Source organism: Dipodomys spectabilis, unplaced genomic scaffold, assembly GCF_019054845.1.
Source record: "Dipodomys spectabilis isolate Male_0828 unplaced genomic scaffold, ASM1905484v1 ptg000263l, whole genome shotgun sequence".
In the NCBI taxonomy this organism is placed as follows: Eukaryota; Metazoa; Chordata; class Mammalia; order Rodentia; family Heteromyidae; genus Dipodomys; species Dipodomys spectabilis.
Window position 1 is genome coordinate 1,130,333 of NW_024870940.1, and position 19,569 is coordinate 1,149,901.

The 19,569-nt window shown below is 52.4% G+C and overlaps 1 protein-coding gene across 1 annotated transcript; it reads left to right on the plus strand.

The window, feature by feature from the left end:
- The first annotated feature begins 936 nt into the window (after nucleotides 1–936).
- Nucleotides 937–15,957, plus strand: CUNH8orf74 (chromosome unknown C8orf74 homolog). The gene is made up of 4 exons (XM_042699819.1): nucleotides 937–984; nucleotides 1,950–2,142; nucleotides 13,470–13,873; nucleotides 15,721–15,957. The coding sequence occupies exons 1-4, from the start codon at nucleotides 937–939 to the stop codon at nucleotides 15,955–15,957; spliced, it is 882 nt and encodes a 293-aa protein (XP_042555753.1).
- The last annotated feature ends 3,612 nt before the right edge of the window (nucleotides 15,958–19,569 follow it).

Sequence of the window (19,569 nt, forward strand, 5' to 3'; positions counted from 1 at the left end):
ACCAGAAGGGGTGTTGTAGCTCAAAGAGCGCTAGCCTTGAGCTGAAGAGCTGAGGGACAGTGCCCAGGCCCAGAGTTCAAGTCCCATGACCAACAAACAAAAAGAAAAAGAAAGAAGAAATGCAGTCACGAAGCCAGGTGCCGGTAGCTCATGCCTGCAATCCTAGCTACTCAGGAGGCTGAGATCTGAGGATCACAGTTCAAAGCCAGCCTGGGCAGGAAAGTCTGTGAGACTCTTCTCTCCAATTAACTACCAGAAAACTAGAAATGGTGCTGTGGCTCAAGTGGTAGAGTGCTCACCTTGAGCTGAAGAGCTCAGGGACTGCATCCAGGCCCAGAGTTCAAGACCAATGATAAGAAAGAAAGAAAGAAAAAGAAAGAAAGAAAGAAAGAAAGAAAGAAAGAAAGAAAGAAAGAAAGAAAGAAAGAAAGAAAGAAAGAAAGAAAGAAAGAAAGAAAAAAAAGAAAGAAAGAAGGAAAGAAAGAAAGAAAGACAGTCACAGACGACCAGCCCATGCTGTGGAAGGTGGCAGACTAAGGGAAGGATATGACAACAACGCAAGTCTTCAGAGAGACAAGTCCTGGCCTTTGGAAGGGGAGACAAGGCTCCAATCAGGATGTGTAGGCTGTGGGGAGACATTCAAAATGTGTGCATGTGTGTATGCATGTGTGTGGGTGCATGTGCGTGCGTGCATGCGTGTATGTGTGCATGTGTGTGTGTGAGTGAATGAATGAATGAATGCCCACTGCCCGATGGAGAACTGAATCTTACAGAGGCTGAAAGACAGGAAAGGAACAGAGGTTCCTTTGAGGACCACCCCGAGAGGCAGGGCTTGAGCAGCTGGTGACCTAACAAAGCCTCTGGCCCAGCAGGGATTCCAGAAGCTGAGGCCGGCCTTGCCAGGTCTCCTAGCAACTAGACACTGGATGTGGGGCCATGGCGCTCCTGACACCTCAGGGTGTAAAGGAAGTCTTCCAGTTTCAGGTGAGGAGAGAAGGGATTTGAAGAGGAGCTTTGCTCTTGTGACTGTGACCGTGGGAGAAGCTACAAGGAGTGGGGGTACGGCGCCTCCTCGGCAGGCATTGGGCCTGCCAGCCGTGTCTCTGCAGACACCCCAGAGGCCACATGAACCACGGTGGCTAGAATCCCCGGGCCTGTGGACAGTCCTAGGAATGGCAAAGCCTGCCCTGGGAGAGGAAGAACTGGGCCGCCAAGGTGGGGTGAGGGGCTCCTCCTTATTGGAGGGCTAGAGGGAAGAGCTGGGACCCAGAGGAGACCAGGGGAGTCTCTGGGGGACAATGACAGGGCTCTGGACCCCCAGGTCTGTCTGGGTGGAGAAAGGCCTCGTGTGTGTTGGGCCTCCATGTTCCCCCATGCCTTTCTTACCCACTTTAGGCAGAATTTTCTTCCCCTACATGATTGGTCATCTCTAAGAGTCCTTATGCGAGGACTGTAGAACACCAAGTCAAGGGGCCTGGCTTGTACGGGGGAATCCATCCGTCTCTTCCCAGCCTACTTCCACCAAACAACTCAAAGCACCGCCTTACCCAGCCTCTGCTCCATCACCAATCATTGACTCTCTAAGTGTGAACTCAAAAGAGCAGCGAGATAAAGGCCATTTCAGAGAGAAATCCAATTTTTGGTTTAGGGAAAAGAATAGAGATCCTCATTTAGAACCAAGGCCGCCTGGAGGTACATAAACCTGGGAAATCTCAGAGAAAATCCAATTTTTGGTTTAGAGAAACAAGAAGATATCCTAATTCAGAACTCGTGGAAACTCTGGAAACTTTCAGAGAAAAGAGGAATGCTAGGGGACTCAAGTCCCAGAAAGAGGGCAGGTGTTGTCGAAACCAAAGCCTAATTCTTCCAAGATGACCTCCCACTTCTGGTTACTCTTGGGGCTCAGACATGGCCCCCAATAGTGTCTCATTTCCTTTTGTGCCAAGCAGAAACGTGAAGGCCGGGAGCACCTTCGGAAGCTCCTGAACTGGGAGGAGTTTGATGAGCTCAGGGATGCGCGCAGGAGCATTCTGCTGGACACCCTGTACGAGAGCGTCATCTTCGCTGTGGGGAAGGGCTTCCCGTGGGTCGAAGTGGTGCAGGTGGTCAAGTTCACAGAAGAGCTTCTCAGGGAAACCGAAGGTACAGACCCCAAGGGTGGGAGCCTGCAAAGCCAGATCACTCCAGAAACCACCCCCCAACATTTTCTCCCTCCCCGCTTGAACCCCTTTGTGGACATGCGCTGAGGTAGCAGTCTGTTCCCAGTTTGGGTCTGTGTTCCGTGGAGGTCAGTTCTCAGCTGACCAAGGCCAAGAACAGGGTACGTGGTTGGGCAGTCTCTCCTCCAACCTTCCCGGGACTTTCAGCAGAAAGGGGGTCCTGCAGCATCAGAGTCCACGGGCACCCGTGAAGGTACAGGACTTCACAGTCATTTGCGCTGATGCTGTCTGGTTCTTCTTGCTCCCATCTTCCTTCCCTCCTACCCTCTCTCTGGATACTGAGCCATCCCGTTCACAAGTTTTCCCTCATCCCTTCATCTGAAATCTTGTGACTCACGCTGGGCACACACTCTAAGGCGGAGCAAGCTCCTGGATGGGTCTCGCAGGCTGGGAACTTTGCCATCCAGGTTCATCAATTCTAGAAGCATGGGGATTCCTGTTCATATAAGATTGTATCATCAGTAAATAGGTGTAATTTGACCTCTTCCTTTCTTTATTGAAGCCCTTTGATTTCCTCCTATTGCTCTATCTAGAAATCCTAGTACTGAGACTGGAAAGATTAGATATGCTTGTCTTGGAATTGGTTTCAGTTTTTCACCTTTTAGTGTGATGTTGGCTTTAGGTTTGTCTTAACCAGCTTTTATTATGTTAAAGTATATTTTTTTTCTTTTCCTAGATTTTTCAAAGTTTTTATCTGTCAAAGACTTTTTCTGCATCAATTGAGATGTCCATGTGATTCTTGCCCTTGAATCTGTTTATTTGCTATATTACCTTTTTAAATTTATGTTTGTTGGAACCAACCTTGCATACCTGGAATTTAGCACAAATTTAGTCATTTTGGGTGATCCTGTGACTTCAGTTAGCAAGATTGAAGATTTTCACATCTATTTTCATCAAAGAGATTGGTGAATAGTTCTTTTTTGTCCAGTTTTGGGATGAGGGTAATAATGGCTTCATTAAGTGAGTTCAGTTGTGAACCTTCCCTTTCTGTTAATGGAAACACTTTGAGAAGTATTGATTCTTTTTTAAAGTTCTTATAGAACTAGCTCAGCTGTGAATGTCAGATCCTGAGATTTTCTTTATTGGGACAATCTTGATTACTGTTCAAATCTCATCAACTGTTATGGATGTACATAGATGATTTATATCCTCTTGTATATCTAGATATACATCTATTTCCACTAGATCTTTAATTTATTTGAGTGAAGGTTTGTGAAGTACTCCCGCACAATCTTCTGGATTTTGCTTGTAATTTTGTAGTATCGCTATTTTTATCCATAATTTTATTTATATGGATTATTTCCCTTTTCCTTTATGTCAGATTGACCAAGGTTTTATATGTGTATATGTTTTTTTTTTTGTTTTTTAACTCAGGGCATGATCACAGTTCCTGAGTTTTTTTGCTCAAGGCTGATGTACTACCACTTGAACTACAGCTCCACTTCCAGCTTTTTTTAGCGGGGGGGAGGGGGGGTGGGAGGGGGTTGGGGGGGAGGGTGATTAATTGGAGATGAGAGTCTTATGGACTTTCCTGCCCATGCTGGCTTTGAACCACTATCCTCAAATCTTAACCACCTAAGTAGCTAGGATTACAGGTATGAGCCATCAGCACCTGGCAGTGTTTATGTTTTTAAAGAACCAACTTTTTTTTTATTGATTCCTTAGTTTAGTTTCTATTTTATTGACTTTTGCTCTAATAGTTATTTCTTTCCATTTATTATTTCTTAGATTTGAGTTTAGCTAGTTTTTGTTTTTCTAAGAGCTTGAGGTGCATCTTCAAGTATTGCAACCTCTGCCTTATTGAGGTAGGTATTCATAGTTATAAACTTTCCTTTTAAAACTATTCTTGTTGTGTGTCTCATTCTGATAGATTGTTCTTTCTTTCTTCTTTCCTTCCTTCCTTCCTTCCTTCCTTCCTTTCTTTCTTTCTTTCTTGTCCGTCGTGGGGCTTGAACTCTGGGCTTAGGTGCTGTCCTTGTGCTCTTCAGCTCAAGGTGAGCACTCTACTGCTTGAGCCACAGCACCACTTCCAGTTTTCTAGTGGTTTTATTAGATATAAGAGTCTCATAGACTTTCCTGCCAGGGCTGTCTTTGAACCGAGATTCTCAGATCTCAGCTTCCTGAGTAGCTAAGATTACAGGCGTGAGCTACCAGTGACTGGATGTTTTCATTTTTTTAACTATACTCTAGAAACTTCTAAACTTACTCCTTTATCTCTTCAATGGTCCACTGACCATTCAATAGTATGCTGTTGAGGCTTCATGAGTGTGAATGTTTTTGTGATTTCATTATTGTTGCTGTTTTGTTGATGCTGGACTCTAGTTTAACTCAATTATGGTCTGACACAATATGCTTTTTTTATACTTGTTGATACTTTCTATATGCCCTAGAATATGATCTGTTTTTCATAATGTTTCATGAAATGCTGAGAAGAATGTGTATTTTGTGATTGCTAGGTAAAATACTCTGTTAAGTCCATGGTGTTATTTTATCCTAGGATTTCTTTATTGAATTTTTTGCCTGAATGACCTATTGGTAAAAGTTGGGCTTTGAAGTCTCCAGCTAGCATTTTGTTGAGGGTGGGGGGGTCTGTGTGTGTTTAAGTACAATAGTATTTAACAAAGTTGAGTGCACTGACATTTGATTCATGTGTTGAGTTATTATGACATCTTGCTGGAGAGTTACCTTTAGTATGAATTGACCTCATTTGCTTCTTCTGACTAATTTTGATATGTCGGATGTAAGTACTGCTTACTTCAACCTATTTCTGGGGTCTGTTCACTTGCAAGATTTCTTTTCCAACCTTTTTTCCCAAAGCAGTGTTTGCTCTTGTCAGATTAGATGAGTGTTTTCTTTGTCGATAACAGATGGCTGTCTTGTTTTTCATCTAACCATTCTATGTCTTCTGATTAGACAACTGAGTCCATTTTGATATTGAGTGTTCAAATGATATTTTTCCAGTTCTACTGTTATATTCTTTTCTTTTATGCTTATGTACTCACCTGGTGGAATTTGTTTACTCCTTTCATGTTTGTGTTGATGTTCTGTGTGTGTGTGTGTGATGTTTTTGAGCATCTCTTCCACAGGACTTAGTGGAGATAAATTGTTTAGTTTGGAATGCTTTATTTGCCCTTCTCTTATGAATGATAGCTTCACTGAGTATTCTGGGTTGGTGATTAATTTCAGAGTTAGAAACGCAGAATTTGAAGCCCTTCATGCTCATGGGTTTCTCTTGAGGAACCCATTATTTCTCATAGGTTTTTCTGTCTTAATTCTTAGCACTTTCAGGATTCTTCCCTTGGTCTTTGTGCTTCACTGTGTTTTAACTATAAAGTGTTGTGGAGAAATTCTTTTCTGGCCCTGGTCTATTTAGAGTTCTAAAAGTCCCTTGTACATGGATGAGCCTCCCTTTTTCAAGACTTAGAACGTATTCTGCCATTTGTTTAATAGAATTCCTATGTCTTTAGCTGTCATTTCCTCCCCTTCATCTATGTCCATCCTATTTAAGTTTGGTCTTTTAATTGAGTCCTGAGGTTCTGAAGATTTGATTTTTTTTTCCTACTTTTTTGACTGTACTCTTAATCTTCAAGCCCTGTAAATATTTTTCCCTATTATCTACTGTTTTGGGAAGATGTCCCACTTTATTTTTCATCTCAAAGACTTCAATTTATCTGATAGGCTTTCTGTTTAGGAAAGTTCAGTGCAAAGAAAGCGGGTGGAAGGGGGGGAAGGGAGGAAAAAGTTCAGAAGTTCAGTGCTTTCCCCCCACTCTGAAAGGGGAAGTTTGCCCAGGATGCTCTGTGAGGCACCCACCCAACTCAGAATTAGGTATGCTGTCATTTTCTAGTCCATGTAGCTGGTTCATCTCACAGAGCTATGCATTCCTTTTGCGTTGAGCTTGCATAGGGCTCAGGTGCTGTCTGCAGTTCCCATTTTGCCCTGGGTCTCAGGACACAGATGCAACCAGGCTTGTTGTTCTGTATATTCTTTAACTGTTTTGCTGGTACTTCTGTGCATGACTCTCATCAGGAGAAAAGTTGAAAAGAGCTAAAGGGGGAAAAAAGGATTCTGGAGGGACCTTCCCTCCTACCAGAGGGCTTTGTCCTTTTCTAGCTCAGTGTAACTAATGTTTTCCCCTTTCTTCATGCTTAAGATTCAGTAATTTTGACTTCAACTAGTCTCAGTCTGCATACACTTTGTCTGGCCTCCTCACCTAAGCTGGACTTTCCATTCTTAAGCCTTGAGCCTCCAGTTGTCCTCAGATACAGAGGACAGGCAGCCATCGACAACCTTCCATTTTGAGAACCACCTACTCCTCTATTCAGACTAAATTCCTCCCATGGTCCCCACCTGGGCAGCGAGGGAGGCTCAATCACAAAGAAACTTGAACTTTGTTAGGCTCTGCACCTGTTCATTTTTTTCCTCAGTGCCAGATGATGGCATGATGCATAGAAGATAAGGAGGGAAGGAAAGAAGAAAGGAAGACAAGAAGTAGGGAAGGAAAGAAGGGAGGGAGGGAGGGAAGAATAAAGGAAGATGAGAAGGAGGGAAGGAAGATAGAAAGGGAGGGAGAGGATGGAGGGTAGGAGGGAGGGAGGGAGGGAGGGAAAAAAGAGAGGTAGGGAGGGAGGGAGCTGGAAGGAAGGAAAGAAAAAGGAAGGAGGGAGGGAGGGAAGAAAGGAAGTGAGGAAGGAAGGAAGGAGGGATGGAAGGAAGGAGGGAAGGAAGGAAGGAGGGAGGGAAGAAAGGAAAGAAAGAAAGAGAGAAAAAGAAAGGTGTTCCAGTGCCCCTTGGGCAGTGCTCAGGATGTCAGGAGTCTGCACTGTCCTGGTTGCTGTGTGGTGTTTGTGCACTGACTGGGTCAGAGGTAGCAGAGAGGCTGTTGAGACGGCAGACCCCCACATTGCTAAATTGAAGATGCTGGTATACCTCTCAGCCTTCGCTTCCAGTCTGGAAAATAATGCAGTAACAGCTCCAATTTAAGAGACTTGACAGGACTCCGTGAGAGAGCACTTACAACATGTACAGTAGGTGAATGATGCCTAGCAAGTGTTGGTCAGTATTAACTGCCCTGGGTCTACCACCATGGAAGTGACACGGGCCAGACCACAGATGCTCACAGTCCAAGATAAGGAGCTAGATGTGACTATTGCTTGTCTTCTCTTCATACACAAGTGGGTGCCAATCATGAATCAACAGAAGGGAGACTAAGCAGCCTCTGGGAATCCTGTAATCTAACTACCCGGTGGCATGACCCTGGCACTATGATGGGTACACATGTGCAGATGCATTCCTGCCCACAACTACATGAGCAGTGGAAGGCATTCACTGCACACCTTAGGGCACACAGGCAGAAAAGGGTAGCACACTTGAGAGAAGCCATAGGCCAAGTCCCAGCCCTCCCCATCTGCATCCGGCCCCGCCCTCCTGGACATGTACCTGTCACAAGTGTGGGGAGCACAGGTCCGATCCATGAGCGTTTCTGCTGGCTGCACCTCTTCTTGGCAGGTGCTTCTCCAAGAATACCTGGCTGTGGCTAATCTGGGCTAAGGATGGTTGAGTTCTGTTTGCGCACCGGATAGCGATGCTGGCAGGCAGCACTTAAGGAGGGTCATGTTTGCACAATAGTGATTCAGAGCTCAGCCCGGACGGCTGCCAGCCCAGCTTATCTCCTTACCCGATCCTGCCCGGCACAGGGAGGGAAAGTGGGGCCCTTTATTCAAAAGCATAAGTCGATTCCATCCTGGCAAAGGGATCGCAGAAGCTTCTGACATCACTTCTGGGCCAAAAGAAAAAAGTTCTCTTCTTGGCACCTACTCGGCCAGCCTCAAGGAAGTTCTGGGCAGAGCATACCAGCTGTCCCTTTGGGGCCAGGGCTCCTGGTGGGAAGAAACCACAGTAAGGGCCAAACTTTTCAAACTTACCTGGGCAGGGGAGGGGGAGGGGGGAATCCAGGAGGCCCTGCATGGGGAGAGGGGGAGGGGGTACACAGCCTCTCCCTGTCTCCTGTCTGCTCATCTGTGGGATCTTCCCCCACACAACCACCTCCACTGCCATGCCGCTTCGGCCTCTCCCCATTGGCACAAGTGGGCACTGATCCCTTGGTCCATCCGGTGCTGTGGGTTAGGAAACCGCCCTACCCTGCTGCCTGGCCACCAAATCCTGGGGCTAGCAGGAAGACAGCCTTAAGGACGGGTTGATGGAGGCTGGCCAGTTTGTCATGGCCCTGGTGTTTGTAGTTGTACCTACAGCCACTCCTAGTTCTCCAGGAAATGTCACTCAGGCCACCACAGGATGGGAAGGCAGCCACCTGCCTACCCCTCATAGCCCTGGCCTGGCACTGCGATTCACCAGTCCTTGCACAGCTCTGCCTTCCAGAATGTTCCTGGCCTGGGGTCTATCAGCCACAACACAGCAGGGAGCCCCCAGCACCCCAGGACCAGCCCAGAAAAACAAAAGACGAAACAAACAAAAAACACACCCCGCAGCATGGGTTGGGACCTCCTCCCAGGCCAACCGGACAGCCTCAGCCCGGGCCTGGAGGGAGTCTTTGGGTAAAACTTGGCTGAAGTTCACCTGTGAGAACCCTGTGAGAACAGTTCTGGGCTTCAGCGCATGGCAATCAGCTCTCAGATTCTTCCTTGGTGTCACTAAATGCCACAGGCCTGGAGCGTTAACTAGACACGGGGTCCTCAAGGTTCTGGAGGCAGGGCGTCTGAGACAAGGTGTCATGGCGCTGGCTCCCGAGGCCTCTCTCCTTAGCTCGAAGATCGCGTCTCCTCCCTCAGTACCCACCTGTCCCCCCTCCATCTCACACAGGAGGATTTCATTTAGCCCGTTACCTCTAAGGCCCCATCTTCAAATGCAGTCACGTGTTGAGGTGCTGGGGATTAGGACTTCAACCTGAGGATTCAGGGGTAGGAAGGGCACATTCAGCACCTCCCCCCTCCCCACCTCCTCCCGCCAGTGAAGTCACAGCTACCCAGGCAAGGCCATGTGACTAAGTCATCAGACATCCACAGCAGGCCACGGAAGCATCTGTAATAGTCCTTCTAGCCTGGTGTCAGGCTGTACTGAAAGGCGTGGCACTGAGGCCTAGAGAGGTTAGTGCCCTCGCCTCCCAGCCCCCAAGGCCACACCTGCTGCAAGCAGTGTGTGGATTTGAACCCAGGTCTGTCTGCAGAGCACATACACACCAGCCTACCTTTTGCCCCTGCACTGGTGGACTGGGGGGATGTGCGGATCTGAGAGGCAGGAGCCCCTGTGGAGAAGAGAGCACCTGGGAGGGCCAGGTGTGAGGCTAGACATCGCAGGAAGGCCCCAGTGGAGAGGCCAGAGTGATGTGTGCCCGTCAGCTGACGCGTCTGGCCTGGACATACCACCGGGCTGTGGGCAGATATTCGGGTTCCCTGGGGGCCATTGTGGGTCCCTGCTCATGTCCTACCTCAGCCAGCTGGACGTGTGGGCCAGCCAGAGAGGAGGAGGAAGTATGTGCAGTAGCTGACCCCTGGCGCGTCCTCTCATGTCTGGGGTGACAATGAGCGTGGCAGGTTGTGGAATCCTAGAGTTGAAAGGGCCGGAGCGGGAGTCTGTCTGCAGCCCACTCAGAACACAATTCTGCTCTCCCGGACATTGGGACACGAGAGGCCTCTGGTGAACATCTTGTCCCATGTCAGATGGCCCACTCCAGGAGCCCATGGCTCTTGGTTCTGGGATGTTCTTCCTGTCAAATCTCTCTTTTCAAGCATTCTGTCTGTGGTCCCAGCGTGGCCGGGTGCAGCTTCGGCTATGTTCAGTGTGTCGCAGGCTGTCCTAAGATCCTCAGGAGTGAGGTCACTGGTCCTTCCCAAGGTGGAAGAGGACCTGATAGGCCAAAGCAGACAGTTCCCGGACCCCTCTCCTGGCTCCACAGGTGGCTGTGCCACTGCCCCCCCCAGGGGGTGCTCATGAGGGACAGGCAAGGCTGTGCCAGGGACTGCAGCAGCAAAGGTGGAGCTGCTCAGGGCACTGATCCCAAACTCCCACCCGTCCCCAGGCCAGGGGCGGTGCAGCCCACGCGGCAGGGCCTTGCTTTCTGAACAGGAAGCGACGATATGCCTGCAGCTCAGCCCAGGTGTGCGTGAGGCAGAACTGTGGGAACTCAAACTGAGGACAGTGAGATCACAGCCCCGGCTCCGGGAGGGAGAGAGGGCGTTCGTTCAGCAGCACTTGCTGAAGAGCAGGAAGGGCCGGGGCAGCGCCGAGAGGCAGGATGGAGCCGGACAGGGTGGCAGGCTGCCTGCAGTGCCTCAAACCTCCAAACCCTCCAGAACCAGACACTCAGATTTGGGGAAACAGCCACAATGCACCCTGGTCAGGTTCTTTCTCCTCAAAGCTGCGACAGGGGCGATGAGAGCATCTGTGGAGGAAACTGGTGCTTCTGGGGTCTTCCAGCAGCGCCCGTCTGGGAGGACAGACCTCTTCCCATTTCTACCACACAGGCACGCACGCACATGCACACACATGCACACGCACGTGCACACACACACACGCACACACACACACCCTGATCTCAGACCCTCTTCCCATTTCTACCACACACACACACACACTCACACACGCACACACACACACCCTGATCTCAGACCCTCTTCCCATTTCTACCACATACGCACACACGCACGCACATACACACGCATGCACACACACGCACGCACACACACACATACGCACGCACACACACACATGCACACGCACACACACACACGCACACACACACCCTGATCTCAGACCCTCTTCCCATTTCTACCACACACACACACACACACACACACACACACACACACACACACCTGATCTCACCTCCCCTCTTCCCCTGGGTTGGCAAAAGTCTTGTGCGCTCTGTGGTGCAGCCCTCTGCCTTCTGCCTGCTGGAGCCTCTGGCACCGTCATCTGAAGAGCCACCCCCGCGCTTCCCTCCTCCACTCCCAGCGGAGCCCTGTCCTCTGCAGGTGCTGGCCTCCAGGGACTTGGGGACCATCTTCAGGAAGTTCCCAATAGCCAAGGCAAATGAAGGCCACTCCCTGTTGTTGCAGAGCGATGTGCAGGCACAGATCTGCGGCCCTGGCAGTGGCTGCTCCTGGAACCTAATCCCTGCTCGCTGAGTCACTGGGATGCAGGGAGCACACTCCGGGCCAAGACTGTCTCGGGAGCCAGGTGTTAGCTGAGCTCTGCTGAACTCAGACTGGTCAAAGCAGTCTCCAAGGGTGGAAGTTCAAGTTCAGCCAGGGCTGCTTCCTGTTGAGCCAGCACAAACCCACCATGCTGGTGTTTCATTACCTCCTGGGCTGGGGTGGCAGCACTGAAAGCACTTGACATGTTTCTAGAATAGTCCAGATGACTGCCTCCAAGACTTCTTGATTCAAGTCTGGGCTCTGCGCAGGCTGGCCTGGGTGAAAGAGACAAGATGTGCCCATTGGTGTGGAGGAGCTGACGTTAACCCCCTACCCTGCCAGGAGAAGGGAGAAGCAAGGTGCGTTCTTGCAAGTCTGACTTCTAGGAGCCCGGTGAAGGTCTGATGAGTCAGCTCGTGAAGTTCACCCACAGTTACCTCACAGGGCTTTAATGGTCAGAGAGCAGGACCTTGTGGCTGCTCTCCTCTGAGCACCTCCAACCCACCTGTCCACCGAGGGCTCCGAAGTTCCACCGAAGCTCTCAATTTGGAGAAATCTCGATCTCACACGCACATTCCACCCAGGAAGAAAGCAATCTGCACGCAAAATTGTGACCATTCTGGGGTTCCCAGGCAGTCCCGAAGCCTATCCTTGGATGTCCTGGGGTCCCCAGGTGAAGTCCAAAGCGTTCACGTGGCCGACAGACCCTTCCTGAGCTCAAACTGCAGAACCCGAGCCTATTCATCTACAGCTCAGTCTCCCTGCTCCTACTTGGCCTCCCAGAAACTCACTGCGCATGCGCTTCCCTAGCCATGCCCGCTCCAGCCACCCCCATCCCTGTTGCCCCTCTGCCTGGGGTACCTTCCGCCACCCTTGGAAGTCTTCCTCCTCGTCCCCAGCGTCCTCAATTTCAGGACCCCTTCCCTCCTGCCCAGCCTTCCAAGCCCAGCTCCCCACCCAGCAGCACCTACCCACCTCTTGGGCTTGCTTTTTTAACCCCTCCACACTTCTGTGCTTTTCTCACCCTGTGCCTCGACACAGATCTCATCTATTAAAGACATCTTTGCTCTTGGTTAGTGAGTTTGTGCCACAAATGTCCTAAAATTAGCCCAGACTGCCTACTGGCATTTTGAACCAGCCCCCTCCAAAGCCTAAAAGAACAAAATGCCAACCAGCCTGAGGCTTACCCCAATGCAGGAAGGGCCCCAGAAGCTGGTAGGGGTCTGGGGACCCTTGTCTTCTGGCTCTGACCCAAGATACAAGGTGGCAATTTCCAGAGCACCCCCCCCCCCACACACACACACACCTGGGAAGCAGCATTTGCCTTTCGAATCGATGGGATATCTGCTGCTTACAAAGCTCTGAGTGACTCTGGGTAAGAGCCACAGTCTAGGGGCTCCCATGGGGCACAAGCTGTCCCCTACCACCATGGGCACGGGCTGCCACTTAAAACCCAGTGAGAGATTCGGTGCCGAGGAACAGGGCTTTGTTGAGCTGGGCTGGTCTTCAGAGGCCCACAAACCCTCTTCTAAGTCGAGGCTAGGGCCCTTCCATCCTTGGGGACCAGAAGGTCTCTATTCCCACGCACAGCGGACATGGAGCTGTGGTGAGGGCACATTCCACAGCTGGTAGGGGAAGCTGTCACCCCTCCTGCGGTGGCCAGTGGGGCTTGGGGTGCTGACATGGGAGGTGGCAGAGTCCACGGTGGATCTGGGGACAGTGTGTGCGTGGGTGACCAGCGAGGCTTGGGGTGCTGGCATGGGGGGGTGGCAGAGTCCACGGTGGATCTGGGGACAGTGTGCGCGTGGGTCACCCTCTGTCCGGGCTCCTCGTCCTGCTCGTCTGGGTGCCCAGGACGGACAGTGGTCAGGACCCTTCGGGAGGAGAGGGGGCAGGGGAGGAAGGGGGAGCTGGGACCCTTCCCACGGGGTCAGCACTGTCTGCCCGATGGCACCAGGATCCCCAGAGGCGCGTGGCCCGGTGTCCTCCCTGCAGACGCGCGGCTGAAGAAGGCCTGGGTTCCCGGTTCCCCACCACCGGGCTCGGGCTGCCCGGCCTGGGCCTCCACCCACCCCGCGCCGCCTCCCTGTGCCCGCAGGCCGCTCCATCTCCGAGGCGGTGGCCGTGCTGGGAGGCAAGCTGCGGGACTACCAGGCGCAGTTCAACGCCACGCACCTGCTGGCCCTCTGCGACTACTTCCACAACACCTTCATCCGCCACTTCCGGCTCTACCAGTACGTGCTGGGCCAGGACCAGGAGGTCAACCTGACGGTCGCCCGCCTGGAGATGTGCGCGCCGCCGCAGCCGCTCCCGCTGGCCCAGGGCACCGACCGCGACCTGTGGAGGCACGAGCAGCAGGTGGCCCGCCTGGACGCCGAGGAGGCGCACAAGCGCGCCGACGTGCTGCTGCTGAAGGAAGCCCTGAGCCTGGAGCAGACGCAGATGCTGCAGAAGACCTTCGAGTGCCCGGATGAGCAGGAGCACCGGACCCTGCGGCGGGAGGTGAGGCCCGGCCCCACCCGCCCTGCTCCCTCGCCACGCCCACTCCACTCGCCCCCTCCCTCCCTCACCCCGCCCCTCACCCCCTTGCCCCTCCCACTCCACTCCCTCACTCTGCCCCTTGCTCCGCCTCCTCCACTCCCTTGCCCCGCCCCTTCCTCGCCCCGCCCACTCCACTCCATCGCCCCGCCCACTCCACACTGCGGCCACACCCCCCACCCCAGACCACCCAGACCCGCCCTGCAGGGCTTCCTGAAGGGCCTTAGGCATCTAGGTACTTAAAATGTCCAAGGCCACCAAACCTCTGTGTGGGAGAACTGAGGTGGTTCGAGGCCTGGCTGACCCAAAAGTCTGAATCTTCCTGCGGTGTCATGGATGCCACTGAGAGATGCGGGAAGGGGCCGGGCTGTGCGCGTCTCCAGCGCCCCTCAGGCTGCCCTCTGTGGAGACTGGGCCTGTGGAGGGAAGGGGTGTGGAGACCACCCTGGGAAGAGCCCCTGGGCAGCTGGGCCGGGAGATCCCAAGAAACAGGACTGCTCTACACAGGCACTGGTGTCTCTGTAGGCATCTCTATAGGCACACATCCTGTGTGTGCACGTGTGCATTGCGTGTGTGCGTGTGTGTGTGTGTGTGTGTGTGTGTACAGGTGTTCACAAAGCTGTTTCAGGCCTTAGGGATGGAGTCATACAGTCTGCAATCCAAAGGGGATGTTTGTTTGGGGCTTCAGAATTGTCAACTGAAGAGGAAAGATTCCTTCAAAGTTAAAACAAAGTCTGAGGAACTGGGTGTGGTGGTACACACCTGTAATCCCAGTAGGCTAAAAGGAGCACAAGTTTGAGGACTATACAGCTGTGACTCTTTCTCATAGAACTATAGCTGTTCATCTCTATCTAGATATCTATATGTGTAGATGTAGATTTAGATGTAGGTATCTCTAAGGCTGAGTCCACAAATAAACAGCACATGGAAAGGCTTACATACATGAAGATTTCCCACAGAGGCCAAACAAATCCTCCTTACCCGGCCTTCCTCCAGCCAGGGGGCTCAGGCGAGACTGGGAGGACAATTACATGGACAGTCGTGGCCCTTGATGCTGTGGGACCATGCGTGTGAGGGGGTGGCAGAGAGCTCCTTGCTAACATGGCAGCCAGTGGCTGAGTTTCCATTCTTCCTCTATTTCCCATTCCTCCAGTGAAGCCTGTCACCAGGGCTTGGAGATGTAAGAATGGGTAGGGGATCCACAACACAGAAGTAGGGGGGAATGCAACTGGGGCCAGAACCATATGAGAGACAGGTAATGTGCTCAAGGTGGACCTAAGGTGGGGGAAGGAACCCCAAAATGAGAGCTATAGTACCAGAGGGGGGGGGGAGAAGGAGAGAGAGAGAGAGAGAGAGAGAGCCACCATGGCCAGTCCCAACCTATCCTACCTGCCCCCTCTGTCTGTGTCTCTGTCTCTGTCTCTGTCTGTCTCTGTGTCTCTCTGTCTATCTCTCTCTCCCCCTCCTCACTGCACATTTCTATTCAAGCTTGAAATCAATGCTTACATTTCACTTTTATTGCTCGCAGTGATTTTTTGTTTTTGTTTTTTGCTGATTAACTTGAGATTTGTCTTTCTGATTTTCCACTCCAACTGGCTTCAAGATCTCAGCCTCCTGGCAGCTAGCATTACAGGCCTGATAGCTCCTGCTGGCTGAACGTGTGAAGCCAGGGGTCAAGGTGGCTGGGGGCTGAGGCCTTCCAGTGGGATCCGCACAGCCGAGGGTGGAGAGGGACACACCCAGCCAGAGGGAGGGGGGACGAGGTGAGCGAAGACCGGAGCCACTCACCAGCCTGCCCCATGTCCCCACAGGTGCTGGAGCACCTGGTCAGCGAAGCCATCCACATCCAGATTGCCTGCCTGCGGGAGCTGCTGCAGTACGAGATCCAGGTGGCTTTTGACATTCTGGACCTGAGGCTACAGAAGAAGACCTTGAACCTCAATGCTCCACTACCCCTCCTTCCCAGCATCATGGGTCCCGTGCCCCGAGAGGTGTCCCCCAAGACCAGCAAAGCCAACAAAGGAAAGAAAGCCAAAGTCAATAAGTAGAAGACCTGAGCTGGTGGCATGGCTCATGTGGCAGTGGGCAAGTGTAAGGCCCTGAGTCCCCAAATTCAAACCCCAGCACTGCCAGAAAAAGAAAATAGAATACAGCTGGCGACCACTACCAGAAAGTCACATGCATGGTGTGGTTGGCACCCCATAGATGAAATGAGTCTATCTATTAAAAGGATAAAAGCGATGTGCATGCATGCCCAGTCTCTGTCTTGGAAACTCCAACCCAGAGATACTTTCACAAGCGATGCAAGAGCCTATGCCTGCCAAGTCCAGGGCATGTTTTGTGTGACCCGCTTGTGGTGGGGACCGGGTGTTACTCAGTGGCTGAGCCTGAGGTGGGGAGAAGACAGTCCCAGGAGTAGAACCGGCCCTGGGATTTGTTGAGGTAGCACAAGATGCAGTCAGCAGATCCTACAGACCATCCCAGGACAGAGGTCAGACAGGGTCTGCTGTTCCCAGATACCAGGGGTTTCGATGGCCAAGCTGGCCAAGCGGGAGCCAAAGGATCAGGACCAGGACCTAGTCCTCAGGACCCTCCCACACCCTGCACCTCTGTGGGCGCCTCTGCCCCAGCTCCATAGCCACGGCGATGTGGCTGACAAGCGATGGCGGCTCCCGAATCAGGGCAGTTGGGGCGCACGCTCCCTCTTCCCAAGCCCGTGGGAGAGAGTCTGGCCTTCCTCGGCCTCCTTCCTGGGCGGAGACAGTGGGCATTCCGGCTGAACAGCTGGCCCGCGGAGCCCACAAGCCTCTGGCCTGGCTTGCCTCCCAAGCTGGGAGAAGTTCACTCTTCCCTCCCCACTCCCACCCCATCCAAAGTCTTGTGCCTACCTTGGGACCCCAGAACTGTGAGGGACAGGGAGGGCTCCCACCATGGGAGACCCCAGTGGTTCCCACAGGTAAGGATGGAGCCCCAGCCTGGCCAGTTCATCCCCTTCAGCCCCAGCCAGGTCCCCTCTCCCCAGAGGGCCACGTTGCAGGGCTGGGTGAGAGCCACTTCCTACAGCGGGGAGCCCACAGGGCAGCAGCCATGGGAGCCTTCTGTCCCCAGGGTCCATTCCCACCCCCAGCAGGCCAGTTCCAGCCACACAGAAAAAGATGTGGAGGGCTGGGAAGGTGGCTCAGTGGTAGAGCACTTGCCTTGCATGCCTGAGGCCCTGGGTTCGATTCCTCAGCACCACATAAGCAAAGGAAAAAGCTGGAAGTGGTGCTGTGGCTCAAGTGGTAGAGCGCTAGCCTTGAGCTGAAGAGCTGAGGGACAGCGCCCAGGCCCGGACCCAAAAAGAAAAGAAAAGAAAGACGTGGAGTGGAAGAAAAACGAATGGGTGAACAAAGGCATGATGACGCACGTAAGCACTCGCTTCCTCCTCTGTTCCCAGAGTCCTGAAAAGCTCAGGAAGCATCTCAGGTACATCATTCTGGCTGTGGCATCTAAGGGGCCACAGGCTCCACCATAGTGAGGGCAGAGGAGCCCCCCTGCCTTGCCCTGCCCTCCCCTGCCCTGCCACGCCCTGTGCTGTGCTGTGCTGCACTGTGTGCTGTGCTGTGCTAGTAGGTTCTGACCTCATGAGCTTCCTGCCCAGCAAGGGAACTACCACCCCCACAGCCATGACACACGGCATAAACTCAAGGACAAGTGGAGCAGGCCCGGGGTGGGGCTGGCATCTGAACAACAAAGTCTGAGGAGAAGAAGGTGGCGCCTATCACAAATCAATCCCCTTTGAACCCATGAGCAAACTACCTTCTGGCACATTCCCGGACTGGGTCCCTTGGCTGGGGAGGCCTCCTTCCTGCCCGGCTCCCACCTACACTTGTGGAAGTTCTGCTGGCCGTGCTTTCAGAATGCCCATGTTACACACAGCTGAGTGCATGCAGGAGGTGCTGGGTGCAGTGGGACTCACAGGGGCTGGAATGAGAAGGCAGCCACCCTGAGATACAGTGCACCCAGGTTGTATCGCCAGGGGAGCTGAACTCACACTTTACAACCAGCTAAGGACAGAGCGGTGGTCCGCAGGCAGAAGGGCTGAAGAGCACTGGGCATGGACAAGGAAGAGAGCATTAACCGGCAACCTGGAAGATCAGTGGGACTCCCGGAGACGCTGTGTGAGGTGGACCGCTGACATTCATACCTTCATTTCACAGGTATCAACTGACCAAGTGCTTTTAAGCACTGGGAATTCAACAGAAAACAAGCCAGACCGAGTTCATCACTTTTGAAGTACTTGAATTCTAACACAGGACAGCAACCAGTGGGTTTAAAAAAAAAAGTGCCAATGAGATGAGACCATAAGCAGATACATAATTCAAGTTACCTTGGGTGTGATAACTCATGGCTGGGGCTACTGGGTGCCTGTGGCAGAGTCTGCTTCTCTTGCAAAGACTAAAAAACAAACAAACCCACACACTTTAGTGTCCTACAGAATGCATTGTCTAGTAGTTCTCACAGGACCCCCAGCCATAGTACCACCCAAGGGATGAGCATGGAGGTTGTGGACCAATCATAATAGTCTGTTGTCATGGGCTACAATGATTGGACCAGGCATAAGCACATGACTCAAACCGGACCAATCAAAGGACTCCATCCTTACACCATCTGCCACACCCCAAGTCATCATGATCTGTTAGGGAATTTTTCTACTTAAAGCTAATAATACTTCCTCTGGGATGTGAGGCTGTGGTTAGTGTTGAAGACCAGAGAAGCCTGTGGCTGAGATTTTCCAGCTGGAGAGAAGGAAGACAACAGGGCAAGAGAAGCAAAGAGAAGGAGGAGAGATGGAGAGATAGCTTCCTTAATCCACCCCCCTGAGGGCAGCTCCACCCTGTCACGATGTGGTTTGGTGCTGGGAGCCAACATTTGCACGCCCATTATGTGACTGAGGTCAGTGAGCTGGGAAGGGCAGGGAAGGCTTCAACTAGGACAAATAAGGAAACTGAGGCTCAGGCAGGTGGAATGATTGCTCAAGGTCACTTGGCCAACAGAGGGAGATGGCATGACAGAAGCAGCCAAGCCTGCGTCAGGGAGAGCGCCGGTGCTCAGAGTGCGCCCCGCAGCCTCCCAGCCGGGAGAAAGCTGAGAGACCCCGGTCCGGTCTGCGCAGGTGGGAAGGCATCATCGCTCAGGGACAGAGCTGTCCTCTGGCACTGACTCACACAAAGCCAAACAGTGGATTGGAACAGAACAGAACAGAACATGTCGTCCTTTTCAGTAAGAAAACATCACCATCCCAGCGGTGCCCCCAGCTCTCCTTTCTCAACAGGGCCGTTTCCCATTGAACACAGGAGTCCAAGTAGACAGACCAGGGGCCTCTTTACCATGGTAGTTCCACACACTGGCACTCGTGAAATCTCCTCCCCAGAGGGTTTCTGGACATGTTCTGTGTGGTCCTTTTTCATTGCCCAAAAGATGGAGTCCATTAGCAGCCGGTGTCGAGAAGGCAGGAGGCAGAAGGCTTTCCCAGGGCCTCTTCCTGCTCCGCCATTCTGAGAACATGGCTCCCAGCCATCGCTCAGAGGCACCTGGACCCGAGTGAGAACTGGGTTAGAGATTTTCTGAACCTGACCCAACCTCTGGTAGCCAGGCACCAGGTTTCTGGAAAGGTCTCC

Coding starts and splice junctions, on each gene's coding strand:
- CUNH8orf74 (XM_042699819.1), top strand. CDS start 937: ATGGCGCTCCTGACACCTCAGGGTGTAAAGGAAGTCTTCCAGTTTCAG. Junction 985..1,949: donor AGGAAGTCTTCCAGTTTCAG/GTGAGGAGAGAA, acceptor TGTGCCAAGCAG/AAACGTGAAGGCCGGGAGCA. Junction 13,874..15,720: donor ACCGGACCCTGCGGCGGGAG/GTGAGGCCCGGC, acceptor ATGTCCCCACAG/GTGCTGGAGCACCTGGTCAG.